The sequence below is a fragment of the Scyliorhinus canicula genome, chromosome 14, assembly GCF_902713615.1.
Source record: "Scyliorhinus canicula chromosome 14, sScyCan1.1, whole genome shotgun sequence".
Taxonomy (NCBI): Eukaryota; Metazoa; Chordata; class Chondrichthyes; order Carcharhiniformes; family Scyliorhinidae; genus Scyliorhinus; species Scyliorhinus canicula.
The window spans coordinates 1433082-1449822 of NC_052159.1; the positions used below are offsets into that span (position 1 = coordinate 1433082).

At 50.5% G+C, this 16741-nt stretch overlaps 1 protein-coding gene across 3 annotated transcripts in view; it reads right to left on the bottom strand.

The window, feature by feature from the left end:
* Positions 1–431: 431 nt before the first annotated feature.
* The window catches only part of LOC119977183 (F-box/WD repeat-containing protein 7-like), a 267076-nt gene continuing 250766 nt past the window's right edge, over positions 432–16741 (bottom strand). For 2 of the 3 annotated variants that reach the window (XM_038817863.1, XM_038817864.1), the window contains exons 9-11: positions 13988–14213; positions 7581–7791; positions 1146–1414 (exon numbers count right to left, since the gene is read on the bottom strand). In XM_038817863.1, the coding sequence (XP_038673791.1) occupies positions 1146–1414; positions 7581–7791; positions 13988–14213 (706 nt within the window). Of the gene's footprint in view, positions 1415–7580; positions 7792–13987; positions 14214–16741 lie in introns of all 3 variants that reach the window. The other variant, XM_038817862.1, reaches the window with a different exon arrangement.

The window sequence follows — 16741 nt, forward strand, 5'->3', positions numbered from 1 at the left end:
GACAGAGATTGATGGATATGTGGTGTGTAGGAAGGTGGATGTGAGGAAGGCAATTAGCCAGGATCTTCCACAATAACAGAGAGGCTCAAAAGGCCATATGGACCACTTCACGGTAGCACAGTGGTTAGCACAGTTTCTTCACAGCTCCAGGGTTCCAGGTCAATGTCTGTGTGGAGTCTGCACGTTCTCCCGTGTCTGCGTGGATTTCCTCCGGGTGCTACAGTTTCCTCCCACAAGTCCTGAAAGATGTGCTGTTAGGTAATTTGGACATTCTGAATTCTCCCTCTGTACCTGAACAGGTGCCGGAGTGTGGCGACTAGGGGATTTTCACAGTAACATCATTGCAGTGATAATGTAAGCCTACTTGTGACAATAATAAATATTATCTTGGTTTGTGTTTGAAGAAGTTGGTTTGGAACACAAACCCAGTCTATACTTCAATCATTTTATTGTTAATTTTTTTTTAAAAAAAGCTCAGCATTTACAGCTTTAATGCTGTTGTTTCGACCCCAAAAACCCCCCAGACGTTTTATACAATGTACAAGGGAGGTGTCTTTGTCGCCTCATGACAGTGAAAACCCTTGCACACTCGCGTGCACACACACACACACACACACACACACCATTTAGCACCATCCTTTCACTCTGTCTCTCTCTTTCTCTCACACACACGTATAGATTAGTTTTCCCATTACACAATTTCAATATATAGACATGTAGTTAAGGATGCTTCATCTCATTCATCCACATAGATACACTTTTATATAATATACAGATATAACCATTTTCTGTACAGGTTTGTGTTACTAATAATTTTGGCAAGTCTTTTTAAAGTGTCTCCAAGTGTCTGGTCATCGGCAGAGATCATTCCTCTGTGATGGCTCAGGTATAAGGTGCTTTAAATCTTTCACAAATAGCTCGCAGCTCGTCCAGTATTGGAGGTTTGAAAACACAGCCCCACCCCTTCCAGGGAGCTGCCCCCATCATTGCTGGCGAGATCTCTGCAGACACCCTCCCATTTCCCCGCAAGGTCAAGTCTTCTTTGGCAAATTGGAATGGACAGCATGGAATTTGTTTGCAGATTGTCCTGCCTGCTCAGAGAGTGATCAGAAGTGCGTGCAGCACACCCCTCCATCAGACCAGCATCATTTCATGTCCACATCAAAATCCAGGACCAGCAGTTTGGTTTCCTCTGTCCCATTCCGACTGCCCACTGCACAAATCAGTTTTGTTTTGGATGCTCTGAGTCGCCAAACCACTCCGCCGCTGCCTCCACTCTCCAGTGCTACGAGGTTACGAATGAACTCGCCCGTTTTCAGATCCCATAGTTTCACTGTCCCATCATCTGAACTTGTGACCACAAACTTCTGGATAAACTGCAGACAGGTGACAGCACTTTGGTGTTTGTTTGCACCTGGAATGGGAAAAAGAGAGGACTGGTGTTTATAGTTCAATTTTCACCCACCATGGACATGCCGCTCCTGGGGGGAGGGGGAAGAGAAGGAGGCACCGCACTTTGTTAGAAATCGCCCTCACACCTGGTAACAACCACTCAGGAGGGGGTGAACGCTGTTTACTTCACAGATAAAACATTTCAAGTTGAGCTGTTCAGCTCAACCAGTTTTCAGCAAGTTCAGACATGAGAAATGAATCCCGATTTATCACAAAGCAGCAACCACAAAGTGTGAAGATTTTAATATTTTGTTAATTCAGAGTAGCATAATTGGCACAGTGGTTAGCACTGCTGCCTCACAGCGCCAGGGCAGCACAGTGATTAGCACTGCTGCCTCACAGCCCCAGGTCGGCACGGCGATTAGCACTGCTGCCTCACAGCGCCAGGGCAGCACGGTGATTAGCACTGCTGCCTCACAGCGCCAGGGCAGCACAGTGATTAGCACTGCTGCCTCACAGCCCCAGGTCGGCACGGCGATTAGCACTGCTGCCCCACAGCCCCAGGGCAGCACGGTGATTAGCACTGCTGCCTCACAGCGCCAGGGCAGCACGGTGATTAGCACTGCTGCCTCACAGCGCCAGGGCGGCACGGTGATTAGCACTGCTGCCTCACAGCCCCAGGGCGGCACGGTGATTAGCACTGCTGCCTCACAGCGCCAGGGCGGCACGGTGATTAGCACTGCTGCCTCACAGCGCCAGGGCAGCACGGTGATTAGCACTGCTGCCTCACAGCCCCAGGGCAGCACAGTGATTAGCACTGCTGCCTCACAGCGCCAGGGCAGCACGGTGATTAGCACTGCTGCCTCACAGCGCCAGGGCAGCACGGTGATTAGCACGCTGCCTCACAGCCCCAGGGCGGCACGGTGATTAGCACTGCTGCCTCACAGCCCCAGGGCAGCAAGGTGATTAGCACTGCTGCCTCACAGCGCCAGGGCAGCACGGTGATTAGCACGCTGCCTCACAGCCCCAGGGCGGCACGGTGATTAGCACTGCTGCCTCACAGCGCCAGGGCAGCACGATGATTAGCACTGCTGCCTCACAGCGCCAGGGCGGCACGGTGATTAGCACTGCTGCCTCACAGCCCCAGGGCGGCACGGTGATTAGCACCGCACTAGATTTGGAGGTAGGTGAGCACTTTCGTGATAGTGACCACAATTCAGTTACGTTTACTTTAGCGATGGAAAGGGATAGGTATAAACCGCAGGGGAAGAGTTATAGCTGGGGGAAAGGCAATTATGATGCGATGGGGCAAAACTTAGGATGCATAGGTTGGGGAAGGAAACTGCAGGGGATTGGGCACAATTGAAATGTGGAGCTTGTTCAAGGAACAGCTACTGCGTGTCCCTGATAAGTATGTACCTGTCAGGCAGGTAGGAAGTGTTCGAGCAAGGGAACCATGGTTTACTATTTATTACGTGGGGCTGGTTTAGCTCACAAGGCTAAATCGCTGGCTTTTAAAGCAGACCAAGCAGGCCAGCAGCACGGTTCGATTCCCGTACCAGCCTCCCCGGACAGGCGCCGGAATGTGGTGACTACGGGCTTTTCACAGTAACTTCATTGAAGCCTACTCGTGACAATAAGCGATTTTCGTTTCATTTTCATACTAAAGTAGTTGAATCACTTGGCAAGAGGAAGGAGGAGACTTATGTAAAGATGAGACGTGAAGTTTCAGTTAGGGCGCTCGAGAGTTACAAGTTAGCCAGGAAGGACCTAAAGAGAGAGCTAAGAAGAGCCAGGAGGGAACATGAGAAGTCGTTGGCAGGTAGGATCAAGGATAACCCTAAAGCTTTCTATAGATATGTCAGGACAGGCGCCGGAATGTGGCGACTAGGAGCTTTTCACAGTAACTTCATTGAAGCCTACTCGTGACAATAAGCGATTTTCATTTTTCATTTTCAGGAATAAAAGAATGACTAGGGTAAGAGTAGGGCCAGTCAAGGACAGTAGTGGGAAGTTGTGCGTGGAGTCTGAGGAGATAGCAGAGGTGCTGAATCAATATATTCCGTTAGTATAGTAGCAGACAATGTTGTCGAGGAGAATACTGAGATACAGGCTACTAGACTAGAAGGGCTTGAGGTTCATAAGGAGGAGGTGTTAGCAATTCTGGAAAGTGTGAAAATAGATAAGTCCCCTGGGCCGGATGGGATTTATCCTAGGATTCTTTGGGAAGCTAGGGAGGAGATTGCTGAGCCTTTGGCTTTGATCTTTAAGTCATCTTTGTCTACAGGAATAGTGCCAGAAGACTGGAGGATAGCAAATGTTGTCCCCCTGTTCAAGAAGGAGAGTAGAGACAACCCTGGTAATTATAGACCTGTGAGCCTTACTTCGGTTATGGGTAAAATGTTGGAAAAGGTTATAAGAGATAGGGTTTATAATCATCTTGAAAAGAACAAGTTGATTAGCGATAGCCAACACGGTTTTGTGAAGGGTAGGTCATGCCTCACAAACCTTATTGAGTTTTTTGGGACGGTGACCAAACAGGTGGACGAAGGTAAAGCAGTTGATGTGGTTTATATGGATTTCAGTAAAGCGTTTGATAAGGTTCCCCACGGTAGGCTATTGCAGAACGTACGGAGGCATGGGATTCAGGGTGATTTAGCAGTTTGGATCAGAAATTGGCTAGCTGTAAGAAGACAGAGGGTGGTGGTTGATGGGAAATGTTCAGCCTGGAGTTCAGTTACTAGTGGTGTACCACAAGGATCTGTTTTGGGGCCACTGCTGTTTGTCATTTTTATAAATGACCTGGAGGAGGGGGTAGAAGGATGGGTGAGTAAATTTGCAGATGACACTAAAGTTGGTGGAGTTGTGAACAATGTGGAAGGATGTTGCAGATAAGTTGCAGAGCTGGGCTGAGAGGCGGCAAATGGAGTTTAATGCAGAAAAGAGTGAGGTGATTCATTTTGGAAGGAGTAACAGGAAGACAGAGTACTGGGCTAATAGTAACATTCTTGGTAGTGTGGATGAACAGACAGATCTCGGTGTCCATGTACATAGATCCCTGAAAGTTACCACCCAGGTTGGTAGGGTTGTTAAGAAGGCGTTCGGTGTGTTGGCCTTTATTGGTAGATGGATTGAGTTTCGGAGCCATGAGGTAATGTTGCAGTTGTACAAAACTCTGGTGCGGCTGCATTTGGAGTATTGCGTGCAGTTCTGGTCGCCGCATTATAGGAAGGATGTGGAAGCATTGGAAAGGACGCAGAGGAGATTTACCAGGATGTTGCCTGGTATGGAGGGAAGATCTTATGGAGGAAAGGTTGAGGGACTTGAGGCTGTTTCCGTTAGAGAAGAAGGTTAAGAGGTGACTTAATTGAGGCATACAAGATGATCAGAAGGTTAGATAGGGTAGATAGTGAGAGCCTTTTTCCTCGGATGGTGATGTCCAGCACGAGGGGACATAGCTTTAAATTGAGGGGAGATAGATATAGGATAGATGTCAGAGGGAGGTTCTTTACTCAGAGAGTAGTAAGGGCGTGGAATGCCCTGCCTGCAACAGTAGTGGACTCGCCAACACTAAGGGCATTTAAATGGTCATTGGATAGGCATATGGACGATAAGGGAATAGTGTAGATGGGCTTTAGAGGGGTTTCACAGGTCGGCGCAACATCGAGGGCCGAAGGGCCTGTGCTGCGCTGTAATGTTCTAGCTCCAGGTCAAAGTAACCAAACCGCAGACTCCCCTGCTTCACACATTTCTGGGTCTGTTGCTCATTTCATTGCAGTGTTCAGGTCTACCCAGCATTTAAAGATGGCATTGGAGGTACACATCATTTATTTCCTTCCCATCGCAGATCTCCCAGGCACATGTCACAGCTGTAGAACACAAGGGAACCAAACCCATCACTTTAGTTAGTGGCTCTGTACGAATGCTGCCAGCAACAATCAAAGTGGTTTCTTCAAAAACAGATCTGTGTTTGTTTTAAATTTGTCCTCGGTGCCTGGATCACGGAGCAGCAGCTTGTTCCCACTCTGAACTGGTAATGGAAGGACGATGTGGAGCAGGCTAGGAACAATGGCAGCTCTGCTTTCTTGAAGAACGTTAAGGGGTCAGTTGAGACTTACGACATTCCGTCAACTTTCATTTCAGCTGAAAATTATTTCTTCAATTTCTTCAGGTCACTAGTGTTGTCCACAAAAACCCTGGGTCTTTATAAATAAATTTACTGGGATGTGTGCATCGCTGGTCAGACCAGCATTTATTACCCATCCCTAGTTGCCGTTCAGAAGGTGGTGGGTGAGCTGCCGTCTTGAACCGCTGCAGTCCATGAGGTGTAGGTACACCCACTGTGCTGTTAGGGAGGGAGTTCCAGGATGTTGCCAGTGATATATATATTTCCAAGTCAGGGTGGTGAGTGACTTGGAGGGGAACCTCCAGGTGGTGGGGTTCCCAGGTATCTGCTGCTCTTGTCCTTCGAGATGTAGGTGGTCGTGGGTTTGGAAGGTGCTGCCGAAGGAACCTTGGTGAGTTACTGCAATGCATTTTGTAGATGGTACACACGGCTGTCACTGTGCGTCAGTGGTGGAGGGTTTGAATGTTTGTGGAAGGGGAGCAATCAAGCGGGGCTGCTTTGTCCTGGATGGTGTGGAGCTTCTTGAGATGCGCTCATCCAGGCAAGTGGAGAGTATTCCATTACATTCCTGACTTATGTCTTGTAGATGCTGGGCAGGCTTTGAGGGGTCAGGAGGTGAGTTACTCACTGCAGGATTCATATCCTCTGACCTGCTCTTGTAGCCAGTGTTCATATGGCTGGTTCAGTTTCTGATCGATGGTAACCCCCAGGATGTTGATTGTGGGGGATTCAGCAATGGTAATGGCTAAGGGGTTAAGGGGTGATGGTCAGATCCTCTCTTGTAGGAGATGGCCATTGCCTGGCACTTGTGTGGCACAAATGTAACTTGCTACTCTTCAGCCCAAGCCTGGATATTGTCCAGGTCTTGCTGCATTTGGACATGGACTGCTTCATTATCTGAGGAGTTGTGAATGGTGCTGAACATTGTGCAGTCATCCGCAAACATCCCCACGTCTGACCTTATGTTGGAAAGGAGGTCATTGATGAAGCAGCTGAAGATGGTTGGGGCCGAGGACACTACCCTGAGGAACTCCTGCAGTGATATCCTGGAGCTGAGATGATTGACCTCCAACCACCACAACCATCTTCCTTTGTGCCGGGTATGACCCCAACCAACGGGGTGTTTTCCCTGATTCCCATTACATTGGTTTCTGCGTTAACAAAGGTGGATCGTCTTGGAATGTTTCCCTAGATCGGGCCACGGGTCAGTGAAATGCTGCTGCTGTTAGCACTGAGGATCTGAGCAGAGGGATTGGGGGGAGCCCTGTTAATCAAATAGAGCTCAGAGGAGGTCCTGGGAGTTATATAACATTGGATACAACAAGGAGTCAGGAGTTGAGCGAAATCCAAGACCGTGCCAGCTGAGTAAGTTGAAATGAAAATGAAAATCGCTTATTGTCACAAGTAGGCTTCAAATGAAGTTACTGTGAAAAGCCCCTAGTCGCCACATTCCAGCGCCTGTTCGGGGAGGCTGGTACAGGTATTGAACCCTCGCTGCTGGCCTGCCTTGGTCTGCTTTCAAAGCCAGCAATTTAGCCCTGTGCTAAAGCAGCCGTCGAGCTGAAATTAAGCCAGGAAAGAGGAGACGAAGTGCAATCCAGGGAGAAGGAATTTTGGAAAGCGAGATTGAAACTTTGGGAGGTGGGTCATTCACCAAGTAGGAAAGAGCTTTGGAGAGAATTCAGAGGTGTGATCTCCAACGGAGGAGATTGGGATCCCTGGTGAGACCGAGTATCCACAAGATTGTTTTACTTGGTGAGCTCGAGAAAAAACCATGGATTCGCTCTCGGTTTCATCTGTAATTTACTTTGGAGAATTAATTTCCATGTACCTCACACTTACCCTGAATGTTAGAAGATAAGATAGGATTGGTATCCACAAGGACTGGCTGCACAAACCTGCTCCTGCTTCAAGGATTGAAGCATTAGAAAGTATATCAGACATACAGAAGCAGCCAGGCAGCTGCCAAGAGAGAGACACAGCCCACCAGCCTTGGAGGATTAGCTGGCACTCATCACTCACAATGGAAATGTGTAGAACTGGTTCTAACTCTCAATCTCACCTTGTAACGTCTGCAAACATTGGCCCGTCTTGATATCCCAGATTTTCACTGTGGAGTCTGCATTCCCAGATACCAGGATGTTATCCTTCAATTCCATTCCACTGGTCAGAGATTGGTGTCCCATTAAAGTGTGCAGGCAGTTCCCATTTTCCGCATCCCACACCCGTATCGAGGTATCTAGGGAGCCGCTGACGATGTGGACACCATCATACTGCGCAAAGGCAGAGAAATTATCATAAACGCAAACATGGGCACCCAAAACATTTCTCCTCCCGCCTCTCCCCATTTATATAACACACTTAACACAGAAAAATGCGACAAGGTGATGCATAAAAGTGTTAAAAACAAAATCGACACAGAGATGAAGAAGCTTGTGAGCAGCATTTCAACTCGGGAGCGAGACGGGGAGGGCGGGGAGCGAGACGGGGAGGGCGGGGAGCGAGACGGGGAGGGCGGGGAGCGAGACGGGGAGGGCGGGGAGCGAGACGGGGAGGGCGGGGGAGCGAGACGGGGAGGGCGGGGAGCGAGACGGGGAGGGCGGGGAGCGAGACGGGGAGGGCGGGGAGCGAGGCGGGGAGGGAGGCAGGGAGGGGCGGGAGCGAGGCGGGGAGGGCGGGGAGCGAGGCGGGGAGGGCGGGGAACGAGGCGGGGAGGGCGGGGAGCGAGACGGGGAGGGCGGGGAGCGAGACGGGGAGGGCGGGGAGCGAGGCGGGGAGGGCGGGGAGCGAGGCGGGGAGGGCGGGAGCGAGGCGGGGAGGGCGGGGAGCGAGACGGGGAGGGGGGGAGCGAGACGGGGAGGGCGGGGAGCGAGACGGGGAGGGCGGGAGCGAGACAGGGGAGGGCGGGGGAGCGAGACGGGGAGGGCGGGGATCGGAGGGACGGGAGGGCGGGGGAGCGAGACGGGGAGTGCGGGGGATGCGAGACGGGAGGGCGGGGGAGCGAGACGGGGAGGGCGGGGAGCGAGACGGGGAGGGCGGGGAGCGAGACGGGGAGGGCGGGGAGCGAGACGGGGAGGGCGGGGAGCGAGGCGGGGAGGGCGGGGGAGCGAGGCTGGGAGGGCGGGGAGCGAGCGGGGAGGGCGGGGAGCGAGGCGGGGAGGCGGGGAGCGAGGCGGGAGGGGGGGAGCGAGGCGGGAGGGGCGGGGAGCGAGGCGGGGAGGGCGGGGAGCGAGGCGGGGAGGGCGGGGAGCGAGGCGGGGAGGGCGGGGAGCGAGGAGGGGGAGGGCGGGGAGCGAGGCGGGGAGGGCGGGGGAGCGAGGGGGGAGGGCGGGGAGCGAGGGGGAGGAGCGGGGAGCGAGGGGGAGGAGCGGGGAGCGAGGGGGAGGAGAGGGGAGCGAGGGGGAGGAGCGGGGAGCGAGGGGGAGGGGGGGAGCGAGGCGGGTAGGGGGGGAGCGAGGCGGGGAGGGCGGGGAGCGAGACGGGGAGCGAGACGGGGAGCGAGACGGGGAGCGCGGCGGGGAGGGCGGGGAGCGAGGCGGGGAGCGAGCGGGGGGAGCGAGGCGGGGAGGGCGGGGAGCGAGGCGGGAGGGCGGGGAGCGAGGCGGGGAGCGAGGCGGGGAGGGCGGGGAGCGAGGCGGGGAGCGAGGCGGGGAGGGCGGGGAGCAAGGGGAGCGAGGGCGGGGAGCGAGGCGGGGAGCGAGGCAGGGAGGGCGGGGAGCGAGGCGGGGAGGGCGGGGAGCGAGGCGGGGAGGGCGGGGAGCGAGACGGGGAGGGCGGGGGAGCGAGACGGGGAGGGCGGGGAGCGAGACGGGGAGGGCGGGGAGCGAGACGGGGAGGGCGGGGAGCGAGACGGGGAGGGCGGGGAGCGAGGCGGGGAGGGCGGGGAGCGAGGCGGGGAGCGAGGCGGGGAGCGAGGCGGGGAGCGAGGCGGGGAGCGAGGCGGGGAGCGAGGCGGGGAGGGCGGGGAGCGAGGCAGGGAGGGCGGGGAGCGAGGCGGGGAGCGAGGCGGGGAGGGCGGGGAGCGAGGCGGGGAGGGCGGGGAGCGAGGCGGGGAGGGCGGGGAGCGAGGCGGGGAGGGCGGGGAGCGAGGCGGGGAGGGCGGGGAGCGCGGCGGGGAGGGCGGGGAGCGAGGCGGGGAGGGCGGGGAGGGCGGGGAGCGAGGCGGGGAGGGCGGGGAGCGAGGCGGGGAGGGCGGGGAGCGAGGCGGGGAGGGCGGGGAGCGAGGCGGGGAGGGCGGGGAGCGAGACGGGGAGCGAGGCGGGGAGGGCGGGGAGCGAGGCGGGGAGCGAGGCGGGGAGGGAGACGGGGAGGGCGGGGAGCGAGACGGGGAGGGCGGGGAGCGAGACGGGGAGGGCGGGGAGCGAGACGGGGAGCGAGACGGGGAGGGCGGGGAGCGAGAAACAGGACAAGTAACAGGAAAGGAGGTCACCCTGTTGGGAATTTTCTATAGGCCTCCGAAAAGTTCCAGACATATAGAGGAAAGGACTGCAAAAATGATTCAGGATAGGAGCGAAAGTAACAGGGTAGTTGTTATGGGGGACTTTAACTTTCCAAATATTGACTGGAAACACTATAGTTCGAGTACTTTAGATGGATCCGTTTTTGTCCAATGTGCGCAGGAGGGTTTCCTGATGCAGTATGTAGATAGGCCAACGAGAGACGAGGCCGTATTGGATTTGGTACGGGGTAATGAACCAGGACAGGTGTCAGATTTGGAGATAGGTGAGCACTTTGGTGAGAGTGACCACAATTCGGTTACGTTTACTTTAGCGATGGAAAGGGATAGGTATATACCGCAGGGCAAGAGTTATAGCTGGAGGAAAGGCAGTTATGATGCGATGAGGCAAGACTTAGGATGCATCGGTTGGGGAGGGAAACTGCAGGGGATGGGTACAATCGAAATGTGGCGCTTGTTCAAGGAACAGCTACTGCATGTCCTTGATAATATGTACCTGTCAGGCAGGGAGGAAGTGGTCAAGCGAGGGAACCTTGGTTTACTAAAGTAGTTGAATCACTTGTCAAGAGGAAGAAGGAAGCTTATGTAAAGATGAGACGTGAAGGTTCAGTTAGGGCGTTCGAGAGTTACAAGTTAGCTATGAAGGATCTAAAGAGAGAGCTAGGAAGAGCCAGGAGGGGATATGAGAAATCTTTGGCAGGTAGAATCAAGGATAACCCGAACGCTTTCTATAGATATGCCAGGAATAAAAGAATGACTAAGCTAAGAGTAGGGCCAGTCAAGGACATTAGTGGGAAGTTGTGCGTGGAATCCGAAGAGATAGGAAGTGCTAAATGAGTATTTTTCATCAGTATTCACACAGGAAAAAGATAATGTTGTCGAGGAGAATACTGAGATACAGGCTACAAGACTAGAAGGACTTGAGGTTCATAAGGAGGAGGTGTTAGCGATTCTGGAAAGTGTGAAAATAGATAAGTCCCTTGGGCCGGATAGGATTTATCCTAGGATTCTCTGGGAAGCTAGGGAGGAGATTGCTGAGCGTTTGAGCCTTATGTCATCATTGTCTACAGGAATAATGACAGAAGACTGGAGGTAGCAAATGTTGTCCCCTTGTTCAAGAAGGGGAGTAGAGACAACCCCGGTAACTATAGACCAGTGAGCCTTACTTCTGTTGTGGGCAAAGTCTTGGAAAGGTTTATAAGAGATAGGATTTATAATCATCTAGAAAGGAATAATTAGGGATAGTCAACACAGTTTTGTAAAGGGTTGGTCTTGCCTCACAAACCTTACTGAGTTCTTTGGGAAGGTGACCAAACAGGTGGATGAGGGTAAAGCAGTTGATGTGGTGTAAATGGATTTCAGTAAAGCGTTTGATAAGGTTCTCCACAGTAGGCTATTGCAGATCGTACGGAGGCATGGGATTCCGGGTGATTTAGCAGTTTGGATCAGAAATTGGCTAGCTGTAAGAAGACAGAGGGTGGTGGTTGATGGGAAATGTTCAGCCTGGAGTTCAGTTACTAGTGGTGTACCACAAGGATCTGTTTTGGGGCCACTGCCGTTTGTCATTTTTATAAATGACTTGGAGGAGGGCGTAGAAGGATGGGTGAGTAAATTTGCAGATGACACTAAAGTCGGTGGAGTTGTGGACAGTGCGGAAGGATGTTATAGGATACAGAGGGACATAGATAAGCTGCAGAGCTGGGCTGAGAGGTGGCAAATGGAATTTAATGCAGGAAAGTGTGAGGTGATTCATTTTGGAAGGAGTAACAGGAAGACAGAGTACTGGGCTAATGGTAAGATTCTTGGTAGTGTGGATGAGCAGAGAGATCTCGGTGTCCATTGTCATGTGAGAGTGCCTTTAAGAAATGGATGTTTAAGCAATGTACCTTTAAGAAATGAGGTGATGTCAGAGTGTGGGTGGAGCTGGGCTTTAGCTCAGCCATTTTGAAGTTTTTAGTTTCAGTTTGAGGAGAAAGCTGGGAGTGTCTGTGTGTTTTGCAAAGAGCTGCAGGAAGAAAACACAGAGCTGGTCTGTGGATGTCTGCAAATCCAAAGACTATAAATATATTGAATGTAACCTCATGTCTTTTGTTAAAGGTGAAGTCTTTTGGATGTTTAAATTAACATTTTGAGGGATTATTTAGTGTTATATTATTTTCGGGGTTATCTTTGAAGTAAGGGGTGATAAGAGATCCAATGTTTATTTAAAAGGTTAATTTGAGTTCATAGAATAAACACTGTTTTGTTTTAAAAACCACGTGTCCATAATTGTAATACCACACCTGGGGAACAAGCCGTGTGCTTCAAAAGCAACAATCCATTAAAGGGTTGAACTCCATGATACAATTTGGGGTTCCGAAAACACCGCTCCCATAACACCATGTACTAAGATGCCTGAAAGTTGCCACCCAGGTTGAGAGGGTTGTTAAGAAGGCGTACGGTGCGTTAGCTTTTATTGGTAGAGGGATTGAGTTTCAGAGCCTTGAGGTCATGTTGCAGTTGTACAAAACTCTGGTGTGGCCGCATTTGGAGTATTCTGTGCAGTTCTGGTCGCCGCATTATAGGAAGGATGTGGAAGCATTGGAAAGGATACAGAGGAGATTTACCAGGATGTTGCCTGGTATGGAAGGAAGGGACTTGAGGCTGTTTCCGTTATAGAAGAAGGTTAAGAGGTGACTTAATTGAGACACACAAGATGATCAGAAGGTTAAATAGGGTGGACAGTGAGAGCCTTTTTCCTCGGATGGTGATGTCTAGCACGAGGGGACATAGCTTTAACTTGAGGGGAGATAGATATAGGACAGATGTCAGAGGCAGGTTCTTTACTCGGAGAGTAGTAAGGGCGTGGAATGCCCTGCCTGCAACAGTAGTGGACTCGCCAACACTAAGGGCATTTAAATGGTCATTGGATAGACATATGGATGATAAGGGAATAGTGTAGATGGGCTTTAGAGGGGTTTCACAGGTCGGCGCAACATCGAGGGTCGAAGGGCCTGTACTGCGCTGTAATGTTTTATGACACGGTGGTTAAGGCGGGATATGGTACACTTGCCTTTATTAGCTGAGGCATTGAGTTTCAGAGCAGGGAGGTTATACTGGAACTGTATAAAACGTTGGTTAGGCCACAGCTAGAGTACTGTGGGCAGTGCTGGAATCCACATTATAGGAGGGGTGTGATAGCCACTGGGAAGGGAGCAGAGGAGATTTACTAGGATGTTGCCTGGGCTGGAGAGTGTTAGTTATGAAGAGGGATTGGATAGACTGGGATGTTTTCCTTGGAGCAGAGGAGGCTGAGGGAGGACAGGATTGGATGTATAAAATGAAGGGCACAGATAGAGTAGACAGGAAGAAACTTTTCATCTTGGTGGAGGGGTCAATGACCAGGGGGCAGAGATTTACGGTAAGGGGCAGGAGGCTTAAAGGGGATATGAGGAAAAACTATTTTTTACCCAAAGGGTGGTGGGAGTTTGGAACCCGCTGCCTGAAAGGGGGGGTGGAGGCAGAGACCCTCATAATGTTTAAGAAGTATTTAGATGTGCATTTGCAATCCCAGGGCAGACACGGCTATGGGCCAAGGGCTGGGAAATGGGGTTAGAATAGAACACACAGTGCAGAAGGAGGCCATTTGGCCCATCGAGTCTGCACCGACCCATTTCAGCCCTCACTTCCACCCTATCCCCGTAACCCAATAACCCCTCCTAATTTTCTTTTGGTCACTAAGGGCAATTTATCAAAGTTTTGACAAAGAGTCATCTGACTTGAAACGTTAACTCTTTTCTCTCCCTACAGATGCTGCCAGACCTGCTGAGATTTTCCAACATCTTCTCTTTCGTGGTTAATTCTGTACTTAAATTAAAGTTTGTTTTAATAAAATGTACTGATTGGTCAGAAGAATTACTCTGGAGTGAAGTATTATTTCCTCACAGTTTTATAAATTAAATATTGTTTGGAGTTCTTGTACAGTATCCGAACAATAGATAAATAGAAACACACACAGAGAATACTGCACTGACCTGAAGTGAGTACACACGGTTTGTATGCCCCTGAAGAGTATGCACACAGGTTTCAGTTTCTGGATCCCACACCTTTACTGTGTAATCATAGGCACCGCTCACAACCCTCTTCCCATCATACTGGACACATCGGACTGCAGCCACATGCCCCAGTAGTGTATGTAGGCATCGCCCTGTGTCTATGTCCCACACTCTGAGAGTTGCGTCTCTCGACCCACTCACTACCCTGTGGGACAGAAAGAAAATAACATTTGGATTCTCGAGCAACGCATCTGCAGGACATTTTTGTGGCCATTACAATTTCTCCACTCATGTTACAACACAGTAATTAAGCCTAACAAACCGGTCTCTTTTTCAAGATCAATGTCACATAGTCACTATCACTGTACATTTTCCCATTTCACTATTACCTGAAAGTCTCTTTTTCAAAAGAAAAACTCCACTTCTAACAGCTAAAGATACTGGACAATAAGCTTGATCATGATTCTTCAGAACATTGAAGTAGAAGACAGGGTCACAGGTTCAATTCCCGGCTTGGGTCACTGTCTGTGCGGACTCTGCACGTTCTCCCAGTGTCTGCGTGCGTTTCCTCCGGGAGCTCCGGTTTCCTCCCACAAGTCCCGAAAGACGTGCTGTTAGATGAATTGGACATTCTGAATTCTCCCTCTATACCCGAACAGGTGGCAACTAGGGGCTTTTCATAGTAACTTCATTGCAGTGTTAATGTAAGCATACTTGTGACAATAAAGATTATTATTAAAGCGACATCAGACAAATTTACAACTCGTGAAGATATTGATTGAAGACAAAAGCAGAATGTAGCCCTGAATTAATTAATAATACCTGCACTGCACATGCAATTTTAGTTGTGTTTCAGATAACACTGCAAATTGTTCATTTTACACAAAATAAAGTTGTGTTCCATTTAGGCGAATGTTTAATCAGAGATCAGGGGAAATCAGTGAATTACTACTGTCAGCATTGCCACCTTCGGGGCTTTGGCTCAAACCATGGGTAAACCGACATTTCCCAGTGACCAGCTGGAAGATGTCTCAAACTAAAGGCAGCACTGTTGCAATCTCACACTGTCGCAAACCCACACACAGCACACACCAACTGCAAGTTCAGTGGTGCTGCTGCAAAGACAATTAGTGCAGGAGTACAAACGTAACACTGATGTAATAAATATATACATTTTAGACCATCAGCATGCACAATTTTGATAGAGCAGAGATGGTTTTACGCTGCATTATATCTCTCATGTGCTTGAGAACGAAGAACAAAGAAAATTACAGCACAGGAACAGGCCCTTCGGCCCTCCCAGTCTGCGCCGATCCAGATCCTTTATCTAAGCCTGTATCCTATTTTCCAAGGTCTACTTCCCTCTGTTGCCGCCCGTTCATATACCTGTCTAGATGCTTCTTAAATGATGCTATCGTGCCCGCCTCTACCACCTCCGCTGGTAAAGCGTTCCAGGCACCCACCACCCTCTGCGTAAAAAACTTTCCACGCACATCTCCCTTAAACTTTCCCCCTCTCACCTTAAAATCGTGACCCCTTGTAACTGACACCCCCACTCTTGGAAAAAACTTGTTGCTATCCACCCTGTCCATACCTCTCATAATTTTGTATACCTCAAGCAGGGATTGTTTTTCATAGAACGAGTGCAGATGGAGGCCATTTGGCCTATCGAGTCTGCACCAACCCTCTGAAAGAGCACCCTTCTTAGGCTCTATCCCCGTAACCCCACCTAGCCTTTTGAACACTAAGGGGCGATTTAGCACAGCCAATCCACCTAACCTGCACATCTTTGGATTGTGGGAGGAAACTGCAGCACCCGGAGGAAATCCACGCAGACACGGGGAGAACGTGCAAACTCCACACAGTCACCAAGGCTGGAATTGAACCCAAGTCCCTGCCGCTGTGAAGTAGCAGTACTAACTATCGTGCCACAGTGTCATGGGAGGAGAGAATCACATTATTGCTCATTTCTAATCGCCCTTGAGAGGGTGGTAGTGAGCTGCCTTCTTGAACCCCACAGACACACAGGCGACTAGAATTCAAAGGTTCCTATTCTGGGTTCAGACATAAATTGAACAGGAAGCAAGCACAGAGCAGATTGAGAGAAAACTGTCTGGGAGGCCAAATCAATATCATGTCTCAGAACACGGCTATTACCTCTCGACATTGATCGGATACAAGATAATATTTTGACCAGAAGTAAAAACAATCTCATTAAAAGCTAATGTAATATATTTTAAGTGATAAAACAAAAAGATACAATCATCAGGACATCATTACTGATCCACTCATTCAAACAGAAGCTTATATTCACATAACCTCCAGGACCCCTCTTATTGCAAATCTCAAACTTTTCATCTAAACCCAAAAATTTAGGCTCTCGTTTTTTTAGGGAAGTGGGCGAAGCGATGAGAGAGTTGGGAGGGGAGAATGTATTTTCTAAAATGATAGGAATGAGACACTTCAGTTACCTGGAATAGTTGGACGTTCTCCTCAAGGTATGAAAGGTTGAGGTGAGATTTAATCTGTGATCACAACCAGGAAGACATTTAATAAACAAGGGCAAACTGTTTGCAGCGGCAGGAAGGTGGGTATTGAAGCTAACTGGCAAAATAATGGTGAGGAGAATGAGAATCTTTTTAAATCACTGTTTGACATGGAATGTGTTCCCATCAATGGGAATGGAAGAAGGTTGCATCTAATTTTCAAAAGGGGATTGAACGAACACAAAGG